The sequence below is a fragment of the Budorcas taxicolor genome, chromosome 8, assembly GCF_023091745.1.
Source record: "Budorcas taxicolor isolate Tak-1 chromosome 8, Takin1.1, whole genome shotgun sequence".
Classification (NCBI taxonomy): domain Eukaryota; kingdom Metazoa; phylum Chordata; class Mammalia; order Artiodactyla; family Bovidae; genus Budorcas; species Budorcas taxicolor.
In genome coordinates this window covers 81,766,476-81,782,732 of record NC_068917.1, presented here as the reverse complement: position 1 = coordinate 81,782,732, position 16,257 = coordinate 81,766,476, and the positions used below count along the sequence as shown (strand labels likewise).

At 42.0% G+C, this 16,257-nt stretch overlaps 1 protein-coding gene across 2 annotated transcripts in view; it reads right to left on the bottom strand.

Moving 5' to 3' along the window:
* The window catches only part of NAA35 (N-alpha-acetyltransferase 35, NatC auxiliary subunit), a 102,123-nt gene extending 86,110 nt beyond the window's left edge, over window positions 1–16,013 (bottom strand). Inside the window, exons 1-2 of one of the 2 annotated variants that reach the window (XM_052644874.1) lie at window positions 15,949–16,013; window positions 14,962–15,090 (exon numbers count right to left, since the gene is read on the bottom strand). In XM_052644874.1, the coding sequence (XP_052500834.1) occupies window positions 14,962–15,085 (124 nt within the window). In that variant the 5' untranslated portion in view covers window positions 15,086–15,090; window positions 15,949–16,013. Of the gene's footprint in view, window positions 1–14,961; window positions 15,091–15,817 lie in introns of both variants that reach the window. The other variant, XM_052644873.1, reaches the window with a different exon arrangement.
* Window positions 16,014–16,257: the final 244 nt, after the last annotated feature.

Sequence of the window (16,257 nt, the reverse complement as noted above, 5' to 3'; positions counted from 1 at the left end):
CTTCCTGACCCAGGAATCAAAGCCACGTCTCCTGCATTGGCAAGCAGATTCTTTATCACTGAACCACCAGGGAAGCCCAATGTTAAAGTTACTTTTGTAATAATACTAAACGTTTTTTTTCATTGTGTTGACATTTCTAATGATGATGCAAAAACAACAGTGTAAAGAGGAAAAGGGCAGAACTGTGGTTTCAGTACAAATCAAGACAGTGGTCCCTAGCAAAACAGCATATTCTTCATTTTCATGCACTTTCACTCAAGAAGTCTTTGATGGAGACAGTAAAAGTTATTAATCTCAGGGCAAGGACCAAAGTGCAAGTGAGGCATGTTGTAGGGTGCAAAATTTAACAAGGGACTTTCAGAGAGTACCTTCTTAAGTTTTGTACCCTATGTGCCTCAGTCATTTCATTCTAGGGCTGGTCCTGATATACCTAATTAAATTTCAGTCTCTGAGTACACCTTTTTAATATTCTATTTGATAAACAGGAAGCATATGTAAACACTTCCTCTGCTTACCAAAGTAAGAGGTTGTCTCAAAGAAAAGCTCTTACACAATCATCATGGAACATCATTTTTACTGGAAAGAACATGACAATTTATAGTCATTTGAACTTGACAATATAGCAGTTTTTTAAAAAAAAGTAAGTTTGTTGCTTTAAGAAAATAACCTACAAGGTTTATCGCCAATGACAAAATTTGAAATTTCAAAAAAAAAAAAAAATCAGAACCCTGGAAAACACATATCGGCCACTGTGAACCAGACAGTGTCCCCATACGTATAAAGGCTTTCCTGATTATACTGGTGGTGATATTATTAACAAATTTGTTTTTTAGGGGCTACTCCGCGTCTGAGATTGGCGGGGACAGCCGGGAGGAGTCACCTCGCTTCCGAGGCCAGGGGCAGCGCCCGGGAAGAGCCACACCACGTCCAAGGAGTGGTGGTTGTGGGGGCACAGGAGGGCCTCGAGGAACTATCCCACGTTGAAGCTCAGGAAGGGCAGCGGTAAGGAGATACCCCTCATCCAAGGTAAGGAGCAGCAGCTGCGCTTTGCTGGAGCAGCCTTGAAGAGATACCCCAAGCCCAAGGTAAGAGAAACCCAAGTAAGACGGTAGGTTTTGCAAGAGGGCATCAGAGGGGAGACACATTGAAACCTTACTCACAGAAAACTAGTCAATCTAATCACACGAGGACCACAGCCTTTTCTAACTCAATGAAACTAAGCCATGCCTGTGGGGCAACCCCGACGGGCAGGTCATGGTGGAGAGGTCTGACAGAACGTGGTCCACTGGAGAAGGGAATGGCAAACCACTTCAGTATTCTTGCCTTGAGAACCCCATGAACAGTATGAAAGGTAAAATGATAGGATACTGAAAGAGGAACTCCCCAGGTCAGCAGGTGCCCAACATGCTACTGGAGATCAGTGGAGAAATAACTCCAGAAAGAATGAAGGGATGGAGCCAAAGCAAAAACAATACCCAGCTGTGGATGTGACTGGTGATAGAAGCAAGGTCTGATGCTGTAAAGAGCAATATTGCATAGGAACCTGGAATGTCAGGTCCATGAATCAAGGCAAATTGGAAGTGGTCAAACAAGAGATGGCAAGGGTGAACGTCGACATTCTAGGAATCAGCGAACTAAAATGGACTGGAATGGGTGAATTTAACTCAGATGACCATTATATCTACTACTGCGGGCAGGAATCCCTCAGAAGAAATGGAGTAGCCATCATGGTCAACAAAAGAGTCTGAAATACAGTACTTGGATGCAATCTCAAAAACGACAGAATGATCTCTGTTCATCTCCAAGGGAAACCATTCAATATCACGGTAATCCAAGTCTATGCCCCACTAGTAACACAGAAGAAGCTAAAGTTGAGTGGTTTTATGAAGACCTACAAGACCTTTTAGAACTATCACCCAAAAAAAGATGTCCTTTTCATTATAGGGGACTGGAATGCAAAAGTAGGAAGTCAAGAAACACTGTGAACTTCCTGATGATCAAGCTAGTTTTAGAAAAGGCAGAGGAACCAGAGATCAAATTGCCAACATCTGCTGGATCATGGAAAAAGCAAGAGAGTTCCAAAAAAACATCAATTTCTGCTTTATTCACTATGCCAAAGCCTTTGACTGTGTGGATCACAATAAACTGTGGAAAATTCTGAGAGCGATGGGAATACCAGACCACCTGACCTGCCTCCTGAGAAATCTGTATGCTGGTCAGGAAGCGACAGTTAGAACTGGACATGGAACAGCAGACTGGTTCCAAATAGGAAAAGGAGTATGTCAAGGCTGTATATTGTCACTCTGCTTATTTAACTTATATGCAGAGTACATCATGAGAAACGCTGGACTGAAAGAAACACAAGCTGGAATCAAGATTGCCGGGAGAAATCTCAATAACCTCAGATATGCAGATGACATCACCCTTATGGCAGAAAGAGAAGAGGAACTCAAAAGCCTCTTGATGAAAGTAAAAGAGGAGAGTGAAAAAGTTGGCTTAAAGCTCAACATTCAGAAAACGAAGATCATGGCATCCGGTCCCATCGCTTCATGGGAAATAGATGGGAAAACACTGGAAACAGTGTCAGACTTTATTTTTTGGGGCTCCAACATCACTGCAGATGGTGACAGCAGCCATGAAATTAAAAGACACTTACTCCTTGGAAGAAAAGTTATGACCAACCTAGAAAGCATATTCAAAAGCAGAGACATTACTTTGCCGACTAAGGTCCATCTAGTCAAGGCTATGGTTTTTCCTGTGGTCATGTAAGGATGTGAGAGTTGGACTGTGAAGAAGGCAGAGCGCCGAAGAATTGATGCTTTTGAACTGTGGTGTTGGAGAAGACTCTCGGAGCTGGATCAAAGACATCCAACCAGTCCATTCTGAAGGAGATCAGCCCTGGGATTTCTTTGGAAGGAATGATGCTAAAGCTGAAGCTCCAGTATTTGGCCACATCATGCGAAGAGTTGACTCATTGGAAAAGACTCTTTTGCTGGGAGGGACTGGGGGCAGGAGAAGGGGACGACAGAGAATGAGATGGCTGGATGGATGGCATCACGGACTTGATGGACGTTGAGTCTGAGTGAACTCCGGGAGTTGGTGATGGACAGGGAGGCCTGGCTTGCTACGATTCATGGGATCACAAGAGTCAGACACGACTGAGCAACTGAACTGAATGAAGTGTCTCAATACCTGGAAGATGTGCTTAACTAAACCAATATTTTGCAGATGATAATGCATGTCACAAAACTGAGGTGCAGCTGAAGTCGCTCAGTCTTGTCCGACTCTTTGCGACCCCATGGACTGTAGCCTACCAGGCTCCCGTCCATGGGATTTTCCAGGCAAGAGTACTGGAGCAGGGTGCCATTTCCTACTCCAGAGGATCTTCCTGACCCAGGGATCGAACCTGGGTCTCCCGCAGTGTAGGCAGACATGTTACCGTCTGAGCCATCAATCAGGCATGGATAAAAGATCCAAAGTTCTAGACAGACCAATATACCCTATGTAACAGAGCATGAAAGGTACACTGATAGGCTTTCAGATTCCACACTGCAAACTAATCTTTAAGAAACTATCACCTGTTAAAAGTTTTGGTGTAGCAGCAAATTACCTAAAAAGTTCCCCAATCTTTTAACTACATGTTTTGTGAGGCCAGATTTACTTCTAATGTTTCAACCAAAACAACATGTGGCAACAAATTGAATGAGAAGCTGGGATGGAATTCAGGTGCCCTCTATTATGCCTACATCAGAGATTTTGAAAAGTATAAAATAACGCCACTCTTCCAAGTTGTCCTTTGTTTTGAAAAATACATTTTTCATTTTAAAAATGTTATGCCAACATGCAAAGGGTTTATTATCATTTTCAAATAAATATTTTAAAAATTTGTTTCAGATTCTAGTAAACATCAATATACTTATTGCACACATAAACAATACTTTTTAAAAAAAGCACATGTGCTTGCATGCTCAGTCATGTCCAGCTCTTTGCAACCTTGTGGACTGACTGCAACCCACCAGATTCCTCTGTCCATGGATTTTCCATGCAAAAGTACTACAGTGAATAGCCATTCCTTTCTCTAGGGGACTGTTTCTGACCCAGGATCGAACTCGTCTCTTGCATTGGCAGGTGGATTCTTTAAGAATATAAAGTAGTCCTGATGCGAAAAAATTTGAGAACTGCTATAATAGTTTATCATAAACTTTAGAGTAGATTTGGGTACCAAACAGTTTCACTGAACACTCCAGAGAACTAGGAGCAAGTAGATCACTCTGGACACTGAGTTTATCATCTGAAAAATGAAGGATTTTAGTAGATGACTCTGTAAAGTTCCTTAGGACATCCTCCCTTTGGCCTGGAAATGAACAATGAACTATAACTTGTGGCTGGAGATTGGATTTGCAGTAGTGCTAAGCACTTGAAGCATATATTCATTCTCCTGGAAAAAAGTAATCTAACAAGATGAGAAAAACATGCAACTATTTGATATTTTACCATCTTACAAATGAGAACATAATTTGTAAACTAAAGTTACAGATCTCTAAATATCTCTACACATAACATTATAAATGATGATTAAATTTGCTGCTTTCTTCACTATGAAGGCCCTATTGAATCTATGACATAGCTGGACTCCAGTATCATTATACAGTAATAATTAACAGATGAATTTAAGTTTACTCCTGGGATAAAGGTGGCCAACTGAACACATGCAACAACCTTTAATTCCCTCCTGAAATTTTATTTCAATAATTAAAGTGAAAAAAAAATTTTTTAAAGAGAACTATGAACCTTAAGGAAGAAGAAAACTAGTTGTTGCAAAAATAATACAACAAAATTAGGAAAACTAGGCAACAGAAAGACAAGCAATTTCTTGGCAAACACGAGAAAAATAAAACCAGCAGTGAAGTGTGAAGCTTGAGTCACTCAGTCATGTCGGACTCTTTGCTACCCCATGGACTATGGCCCACCAGGCTTCTCTGCCCATGGAACTCTCTACGCAAGAATACTGGAGTGGGTTGCCATTCCCTTCTCCAGGGGATCTTCTTGAAAGTGGGATCAAACTGAGGTCTCCTGCACTGCAAGCAGATCCTTTACCATCTGAGCTACCAGCAGTGAAGAAAGCCAAAATCAACTTGATTTATCAATCATCTTTGAAAGTGAGGATAAACACAGGCTGAAATGTGGAGAATTGAGCCATCAGACAGCCCAAAGCCCTGCCCTAATGTACAGATCAGGATAACTAACCCTCCCCCCACCTTGGGTAATAATGAAGATTTTCTTTGAAAGGGGCAAACCAAAAAATCTCCAGGACAGGTTTTTTGAAAGGGTGGGTTCAGTACTGGATAGAGGGGCATTAAGTGAATACATGACAATTCCAGACTTCTTCCCCTATTTAACATGCAGTCAAATCTCAAACCTCAAGCAGATGAATTTTATCTACAGAATATAATCTTTCCAAGAGAAAGGAGCTAAATAACTGACACCACGAGTTCTCCAACACAAAAACCAAGTCAGATCACCTGACATTGACATGCACAGCAGAAGAGTCCTGCTCAAAAATTCAAGTCGGCTTTTGGTCCCTTAGGCAACAAAGGATTCTCAGATACCTGAAGTAATCCTCTAACACAGAAGATAGAAACCAAAGAAAATAAAAAGGCAAGTTGGAGGAAAGACACTATGTAGGGAAAGAAAATTTCAAAAGAACTATTATTATCCTTATTATCCTTAGAGATAAAATAGTGCAACCCTGAAACAAAACCAGGAAATTTTACTTTTATTTAAAAAGAGATATCCCAAAAAAAAGAGAGAGTGAGGTATTGGGGGGGGGGGGGGGGGGGGCGCGGGAGGGAAACAGTAGAAATTAAAAACATTACAGCAGGGAAAAAAAAAATTAAATTCAGAGTTTTTTAACTCCATTCAGCTGCTATAACCAAAATACCATTTATTGGGTGACCCATGAACAACAAATTTTATTTCTCATGGTTCTCAACTCTGGGAAGTTCAAAATCAGGGAACCAGCAGACTCAGCATCTGGTAAGGACCTACTTCGTAGACTGCCTTCTTTTAACCTCACATGGTGGAGAAGCAAAGGCAAAGGAGAACAGGAAAGATATATCCATCTGAATGCAGAGTTCCAAAGAATAGCAAGGAGAGATAAGAAAGCCTTGCTCAGCGATCAATGCAAAGAAATAGAGGAAAACAACAGAATGAGAAAGACTAGAGATCTCTTCAAGAAAATTGGAGATACCAAGGGAACATTTCATGCAAAGATGGGCACAATAAAGGACACAAATGGTATGGACCTAACAGAAGCAGAACATATTAAGAAGAGGTGGCACAAATACACAGAAGAACTATGCAAAAAAAGATCATGACTCAGATAATCACAGTGGTATGATTACTCACCTAGAGCCAGACATCCTCGAATGCGAAGTGAAGTGGGCCTTAGGAAGCAACACTACGAACAAAGCTAGTGGAGATAATGGAATTCCAGCTGAGCTATTTCAAATCCTAAAGGATGATGCTGTGAAAGTGCTGCACTCAATATGCCAGCAAATTTGGAAAACTCAGCAGTGGCCACAGGACTGGAAAAGGTCAGTTTTCATTCCAATCCCTAAGAAAGGCAATGCCAAAGAATGCTCAAACTACCACACAATTTGCACTCATTTCAGACACTAGTGAAGTAATGCTCAAAATTCTCCAAGCCAGGCTTCAACAGTACGTGAACAGTGAACTTCCAGATATCCAAGCTGGAGTTAGACAAGGCAGAGGAATCAGAGATCAAACTGCCAACATCCTCTGGATCATCGAAAAAGCAAGAAGGTTCCAGAAAAACATCTATTTCAGCTTTACTGACTATGCCAAAGCCTTTAAACTGTGTGGATCACAATAAACTGTGGAAAATTCTTAAGAGATGGGAATATCAGACCACCTGACCTGCCTCTTGAGAAATCTGTATGCAGGTCTGGAAGCAATAGTTAGAACTGAACATGGAATAAGACTAGTTCCAAATACAGAAAGGGGTATGTCAAGGCTGTATACTGTCACCATGCTTATTTAACTTATATGCAGAATACATCATGAGAAACACTGGGCAGGATGAAGCACAAGCTGGAATCAAGATGGTTGGGAGAAATATCAATAACCTCAGACACACAGATGACAGCACCCTATGGCAGAAAGTGAAAAATAACTAAAGAGCCTCTTGATGAAAGTGGAAGAGGACAGTGAAAAAGTTCACTTAAAGATCAACATTCAGAAAACTAAGATCATGGCATCCGGTCCCATCACTTTATGGCTAATAGATGGGGAAACAGTGGAAACAGTGACCGACTTTATTTTGAGGGACTCCAAAATCACTGTAGATGGTGACTGCAGCCATGAAATTAAAAGACGCTTGCTCCCTGGAAGAAAAGTTATGACTAACCTAGACAGCATATTCAAAAGCAGAGACATTACTTTGCCAACAAAGGTCTGTCTACTCAAAGCTATGGTTTTTCCAATAGCCATGTATGGATATGAGAGTTGGACTATAAGGAAAGCTTAGCATCAAAGAATTGATGCTTTTAAACTGTGGTGTTGGAGCAGACTCTTGAGTCCCTTGGACAGCAAGGAGATCCAACCAGTCCATCCTAAAGGAAATCAGTCCTGAATGTTCATTGGAAGGCTGAAGCTGAAACTCCAATACTTTGGCTACTTGATGTGAAGAACTGAATCATTGGAAAAGACCCTGATCTCTCAAAGACTGAAGGTGGGAGAAGGGGACAACAGAGGGTTAGATGGCTTGATGGCACCACCGCTCAATGGACATGAGTTTGAGTAAACTCCGGGAGTTGGTGATGGACAGGGAAACCTGGCATGCTGCAGTCCATGGGTTCACGAAGAGTCAGACATGACTAAGCAACTGAACTGAACACATGGTGGAAGGAACCAGGAAGGCTCTGTGGGGTCTCTTTCACAGGAGTATTAATCCCAATCATGTGGGTTCCACTTTGATGACCTAAGCACCTCCCAAAGGCTCCACTTCTTAATACCACCACATTGTGTGTGGTATTAGGTTTCAACACGATATGGGGGGACACATAGTTCATAGCATTGAGGATAACTACAAAGAAATGAAAAACAGGCAACAAAGGATTAAAAAAACAGACCTTCCAATATACAAAAAGTAAATACTAGGGGCTATAGCTCAGTGGTAGAGCATTTGACTCCAAAAACTAAGTACTCCATAAAACAAATAGGAAAAAAACAAGAAATAGAGTAATTCAAGAAAATTTCACTCTGAAGAATCAGAGTGAAAGTGCTCAAGCATCATCAAACAAAGCACACCACTGTGAAAGCTCTGGACATGAGAAACAAAAAGAAGATTCTAAAAGGTTACATACGAAAGTTCAGTAATCAGAGTGTCAGACATTTGAGCAATGCCCTCAAAATTCTCACACACTCCCAGATGTATTATCAATAAAGTGGAAGGCGAGAACAAAGACATTTCAGACATTCAGAGCCTCAAAAAACTGTTATCTCTCATGTGCTTTACTCAGGAAGATAATAAAGGTGTCTAATCAAAACCAGAGAGAAAAGTAACAAACCTCAGGCTGATGATTAAGCAAGATCTCAGGATTATACCAAGTATAAAAGGCAAGAAATCCAGACTGGAGAGAAATACGAGGCTTGAGAAGAAATTTCTTTATGGCGAATTAAAACAATAGGATGTCTGACTGTGTTAGATGATTCAGACAATTGATGAAGAGCGTAAAGTACAATTAATGAAAGTACATATCTTTTGAGCAAACACTTTTTGCACAAAACAGAACTAGGTAGGAAGGGAAAAGCAACAATTTTACTCTTTGGCTCAGCGATGAATAATATTTGCATAGCTATAACTACGGGGCGGGGATCCACAGACAATGCCCAAAAGGGAATGGGGATATCAAGAAATAGAAATAAAATCATGCTATCTAGGATCATGATTACTAAAATAACCAGTTGAAAGGGGGAAAGTGGTGACTTCTGAGGACACCTTTTCTATTGACCATAGCTCCTAACATAAAGCAGGACACACAACACAAGATTAATAGGGAAATCTAGTAAAAAAGAGCCTTTAAAATGCAACAAATCTCCCATTCCTTTCTACTGCATGATATTTAATGCTAGTTCTCATGACATCCATATGCTCCTTTCCTTAGAAACATCCAAGGTCAAAGAGATTAAATAATAGCTGAACATTCTTGAAAGTAATCTAAACAGAGTGAACTAAGCAGCACTACTGGTATTTTGGGCAGAAAAATTACTTTTCTGTGGGGGCTATTCTGCGCATCACGATTAGCCGCATCCTTGCTGTGCACACACCAGCTGTGCTGCGCTATGCTGTACTCAGTCATACCCAGCGCTGTGTGACCCCATGCATTGAAGCCTGCCAGGTTCCTCTGTCCATGGAATTTTCCAAGCAAGAATACTGGAGTGGGTTATGTGACTAACCAAATATGTCTCAAGACGTTGGCAAATGTCCCCTCCAGGGCAAAAATCACCCCTGGTGGAGAACAAGAGTGCTCCACAATTACCAGTGCTGCTCACCAAACCCATGACCTGCCACTAAACACATTCTTAATAGTATGGAACACAGAAAACATAATTTTCATTTCCCAAAGCAAAATCACTTTAGAAATATTTTATAGGCTGCCCTGATCTTTCACCCGGTGAATTTCTGTTCAACTTTTTCCTCCTATAATTAAATGGTTGCAACAAGCAGCAAACACATAGAATGATTCTGAAACTAGGGTTCATGAATTGAGGGGGTGGAGTGAAAGTCCATTAAAGTTTTATCAAAAATCTATACTTCTTTTATAATAATTGTTAAATACTATGTAATCAGCCATGAAATTAAAAGGCGCTTACTCCTTGGAAGAAAAGTTATGACCAACCTAGATAGCATATTCAAAAGCAGAGACACTACTTTGCCAGCAAAGGTCCATCTAGTCAAGGCTATGGTTTTTCCTGTGGTCATGTATGGATGTGAGACTTGGACTATGAACAAAGCTGAGTGCCAAAGAATTGATGCTTTTGAACTGTGGTGTTGGAGAAGACTATTAAGAGTCCCTTGGACTGCAAGGAGATCTAACCAGTCCATTCTAAAGGAGATCAACCCTGGGTGTTCTTTGGAAGGACTGATGCTAAAGCTGAAACTCCAGTACTTTGGCCACCTCATGCGAAGAGTTGACTCATTGGAAAAGACTGTGATGCTGGGAAGGATTGGGGGAGGAGGAAAAGACGACGACAGAGGATGAGATGGCTGGATGGCATCACTGACTCGATGGATGTGAGTTTGAGTAAACTCCGGGAGATGGTGATGGACAGGAAGGCCTGGCATGCTGCGATTCATGGGGTCGCAAAGAGTCGGACACGACTGAGCGACTGAACTGAACTGAAACGAATCAATTCAATGACAATCTTTTTAAAATTATCAGTTCAGTTCAGTCAGTCAGTCGTGTCTGACTCTTTGCAACCCCATGGACTGCAGCACACCAGGCTTCCCTGTCCATCACCAACTCCTGGAGCTTGCTCAAACTCATGTCCATGAAGTTGGTGATGCCATGCAACCATCTCACCCTCTGTTGTCTCCTTCTTCTCCTGCCTTCTATCTTTCTCAGCATCAGTGTCCTTTCTGGTGAGTCAGTTCTTCGCCATCAGGTGGCCAAAGTATTGGAGTTTCAGCTTCAGCATCAGTCCTTCCAATGAATATTCAAGAGTGATTCCCTTTAGGATTGACAGGCTGGATCTCCTTGCAATCCAGGGGACTCTCAGAAGTCTTCTCCAACACAACAGTTCAAAAGCATCAATTCTTTGGCACTCAGCTTTCTTTATGGTTCAACTCTCACATCCATACATGACTACTGGAAAAACAATAGCTTTGACTACACGGACCTTTGTCGGCAAAGTAATGTTTCTGTTTTTTAATATGCTGTCTAGGTTGGTTATAGCTTTTCTTCCAAGGAGCAAGCATCTTTTAGTTCCATGGCTGCAGTCACCATCTGCCACTGTTTCCATTGTTTCCCCATCTATTTGCCACGAAGTGATGGACCGGATTCTATGACCTTAGTTTTTTCAATGTTGAGTTTTAAGCCAACTTTTTCACTCTTTAACTTTCATTAAGAAGCTCTTTAGTTCTTCCTCACTTTCAGCCATAAGGGTGGTATCATCTGCAAATCTGAGGCTATTGGTATGTCTCCCTGCAATCCTGATTCCGGTTTATGCTGCATCCAATCCGATATTTCGCACAATGTAATCTGCATGTAAGTTAAATAAGCAAGGTGACAACATACAACCTTGACGTACTCCTTTCCCAATTTTGAACCAGTCTGTTGTTCCATGTCCAGTTCTACCTGTTGCTTCTTGACCTGTATACAGGTTTCTCTGGAGGCAGGTAAGGTGGTCTAGTATTCCCATCTCTTTCAGAATTTTCCACAGTTTGTTGTGACTATTTAGAAGATTACAGAAACAAATTCCAAACCGAACAGATGATAACATAATCAAGTACTGCTACAGTGTCAGTGCTTGTGTTCATAATTCTGCTGGTTCCAGGCAATAACTCACATATAACACAGGTTCTCAAACTTCTAAGTACAAGATCCAGATAGTCTCTGGATATGAAGAAACATGGCCTTAGAATATCATTATTCTTAAAAACAAACATATTGTTCTGTGTAAGAGAAGACAGACAGACAGGAAGAGAATTAAGAGGCTTAAGCATCCTACATTTTTTCTTTTAACATTTTGTATTGGGGTGTAGACGATTTACAACGTCGTTAATAGTTTCAGGTGAACAGTGAAGGGACTCAGCCATAAATATACATGTATCCCCTAAACTCCCCTCCTTCCCCTCCCATCCAAAGCATCCTAGATTTTAAATGAGGGAACAGAAAACAACAAAAGTTTTATGAAAGTACTAGGCAAGACCTAAAGAAACTGGATGGATAAGGGGAGTCCTAAACAGTGATGAAAGTAAAAGTGTTAAGTTGTTCAGTTGTGTCCAACTCGTCACGACCCAATTAATTATAGCCCGCCAGGCTTCCCATCCATGGAATTCTCCAGGCAAAAATACTGCAGTATGTTGCCATTTTCTTCTCAAGGGGATCTTCCCAACCCAGAGATCAAACGCAGGTCTCCTGCATAGCAAGCAGACTCTTTACCATCTGAGACACTAGGGAAGCCAAACTAAACAATGAAATCTGTTATAAAGACTGATGAAGGAAGAATAAATTAAGTCATCAAAGAAAAAAGAAAATAAGTGAGAGGATGGGCCCATATCCTCCTAAACTAGAATTTAAAAAGAATGAAAGTTATGATAGCTGACTCTGGATTACTTCTGAGCTCTAGACATCATTCCAGAAGAGGCTGCTGGCTCTCCAGAACGAGTGTGGAAAGGAATCTTGCAGTCAGAAGCTGCAGCAGCAGTGTATTTTTTATGATCTTTATGTTTAAGTGAAATTTCTAAGTTGTGACTTTGTAATTCAAAAAGTGCCTAAATACAGACAACAAAATAGAAATTAAGAACAAAGGCTTTAAAGGTAACAAAATGAGATGGTTTGAATTAGGCAAGATTTCCCAGAGAAGAAAAGCTCAGAGGTGTTATTTAAACAAATGATATATTACATAAAATAACAGCAACGGCACTATACATTTAAAACACTTTGGAAAAGAAAAAAAAGACTCAGTGTCAATTACAGGAAATGTGGTAGGAATGTGTGCCATTCGACCAATAGGAAATAAAAGACATAATTAAAGTTAGAATTTGAGGATTTTAAAGAGCCACTAAAAGAATAAGTAGAAATGTGCATGAAAAATGCTGTCATAAGTAGACAGGGTATTTTACAGTACTCCCCACCGCCCCCTGAATCACAAGTCTAGCCAAATGCCATCACACTATTACCAAAGAGAAACCACTGCAACAGTTAAATTATTAATACCATGGACTCAAGACTGCTAACAGCCTTTAGTCCTAAAATCATACTAAAGTTTAATTCTATGTCAACTTTTTAGTTTCAAGAAGTATACCTCTCATTTGAGCCACCTGAGACAGTACAAGGGGTAATTATGGGGGAATTAATAGGGTAGCTTGATGCTGGCAGCAAAATAAAATGCCACCCTCTCTCAATCGACACTGAAGCAGGTATTAAACCCCATGTCCTACTCAAGGTTCCTTCCCAGAAGAAGCAGAGTTACTCACTGTTCCTTAAACATAAAAATCTCAGTTTAGAGTAATTTCCTCACATTCACTTAACAGAATCTTGGCCACTCCTTCACAGCCAACTCAGGGCATGTGAGTGAAGTTGTTGTGTCCGACTCTCTGTGACCCCATGGACTGTAGCCTACCAGGCTCCTCAGTCCATGGATTTTTCCAGGCAAGAGTACTAGAGTGGGTTGTCATTTCCTTCTCCAGGGGATCTTTCCAACCCAGGGATCGAACTCAGGTGTCCTGCATTGCAGGCAGACGCTTTATGTCTGCCACTAGGGACGTAACTCAGGCCATATTTACTTCATAAAACCTTTCTCATTTAGGTTCATAATGACAGTCCTCTAATACATATCACTTAAAATCAGCATAAGATTATAGGTGTGATCCACTCACTAGTCAAAGAACACTGAGCACAAAAGCTACGTTGTAATTTACATTTCTCTCTCCCTTAGACAAACACATATGTGCAGTCACCCAACTCTCAGTCTAATGTTTTTTTCCACTATCTCACTTAGGTGTACTTTAACTGGACATGTATTTCAGAACAGTTGAAGAGTAAGCACATGACTTATCCCTGTGATTATATTCAGCTGGCTCCCTTTCATCTGCAGTTCCAAGTCTTTACTTCTCTTAAGAGCACTACTCTAAATACACACCATCACTAAAAGCCCAACCCTCTGTTCACTAAGAAAATAGAAGCCATCATGTGTAAATCCCTCCACCATTCCTCCCCACCCACTTAGAAACACACCTGTATCTTCACCATCTTATCATTCATTCTTTTCCTGAGGTTAATTTCTCTACAGTGTTCTTGATCCCATCCTCTCTTAAAGTTCAAGCCCTCTACCATTTGTTCTTTTATTTTCCTTCCCCCCTTCTCCAAGGCTTTTTCCGCTCCAGTCATTTATACACAAACATTTACTGAACTTACTAAGTGCCAGGCACTGTTCTGTGTATTAGAATAATTTCTGCACTCACAGACATTATTTCAGTGGGTGAAACTAACAGTAAACAATAATGGAAAATGATGGTTTCTCACAGTAGGTAAGTCCTACAAAGAAAATAAACTGGGATTCAAATAGGGTGGAGTTGGACAGAAGAGAATGAGAGGATAAATCTGCTTAGGTTGGCTGTTTTGAGAGCTCACTGGAATGGTAACATTTAAGTGGTCAGGAAGGAGCCAGCTACCTGAAGACCTGGGGACACAACCTTGGTGTATTTGAGATAAGGACCTCATGACTAAACATAATGAGCCTAGTGGAGCAGTGGTACAAAAAGTCTGAGGCAGGCACCAGATCATATAGGCTGTAGGGAAGAAGTATGAATTTTATTCTACATGCAACAGGAAGCCACTGGAGGATCTCAAGCAGAGAATGACATGATTCAATTATTTTCAAACCTCAAATATACAATAATACTCTAGTCTTTGGGGCAACAGAATTTGTATTTCCAATTTGAAATTATTGCTACGTGCACTCTAACCTGTTAGAAAATTTTAACAGACGAAACTGCCTCAACATCTGTATTTAATGTAATATCTATAAAAACTGGTTTTAAATAAAAGTTAAAATCAGAGGACAGAGAATGAGTAAGTGTGGTAACTCAATAAACCACACTTACATGTTGATTTTTTTTCCATTTATTGAGATAATTTAAAAATCACAATCCACATTTTTATTATACCCTTTCCCAAATTTTGAACCTCCAATTCAAAAATTCAAACTCACCTCGACAAGCTTCTTCAAAATCTTGGGTTATGTCCACCCAGTTTGTATTGCTTTTTTCCATCTTTTCTGGTATACCGAGCTCCCATCCTGAATCATCATCTTCTACAGAAGCTTTCATAACCATTACGCCTATAAAATTAATATTATCGTAAGAGAGAGGATGTAGCTTTCACGGCAAGAGTATTTGCAAACTATGTTTAAGTATTGTATGAAACTCCTACTAAACTGCTGAAGCAGAGATCTTCTGAGTTTGAGGACAGCTCTGTGAAAAACTACCTTAATGCAATTAAATCTCACGTTAATTAATACTGCTGCTGCTCATTTAATAATAAATAGCCCATCACCTACCAACACTCATAATCAGTGTGCCTATTTGAGAAGTAAAATCACAAACCATCCCACCAACGGCCCAAAAAGAACTACCTCCAGAGCTTCCAACTTTTAACACTGGCCACAAATAACCAAGGCACTCTTCAAGGTCCTCTCTCGAAGTCCAAGACCCCATTGCAGCAACTACTGAAGTCAAGATGGTCCCTCATCTGCCCGGAGCTCACAGGGAGAACCTCTCCCGAACCGACCGGACCCCCGCACAGCCTGTCCGGGGGGTGGGGGTGGGGGTGGGGGCATGGCGTGAGGGAGCGTACCGCCGGCCCAGGGCGGGGGAGCACCTGAAGAGGGGACCCGCCCCAAATGGGTCAGCCCGGCCGGGCCCCGGCTCCACGGGCACGGAAGCAAGGACAGGGCTGTCGTCGCGCGCGAGGACGGGCACGCCCGGTACCAAGTCGTCGCCCGAGTAACACCAGCTAAGGGCAGGGCCTCGGCGGGGAGCGGGCACGAGTAAGCCCGAAGCTCCTACCTGAAGCGCGGCGGGAGGGCCGGGGCCGCAGGGTGACCTGGCTTCCCCAGGGTCCGCCACACGCGCGGAGGGCTGTGGCTCTAAGGCACGGAAGGAAAGAAGTCTCAATGGCTCCGCAACGCGGTCCCTACCTACTTCTCTCGTGGCCACCCGCTCCGCCACGCACCGTCCAGACCGCTGAAATAACGACACCTCCTCGGCCGCCGCCGGCGCCCCCTCCCCTCTCTGCCCTGCCCGACCGGCTCGTGCGCGCATGCGCACGCCTGGTGCGCGCGACCCCGCCTCCTCTCCCTCACGCCTGAGGACTTCGCGCTCCTCGGCCACACCCCCTTCCTCGCCACCGCCAACATTCGGCCGTTGGCGGCCATCTTCTCTTCTCGCGGGATTAGAGCAGATCGCGAGACCGGAAGCTACGTTCCTTCTCCACCCTGCGGCCGCAT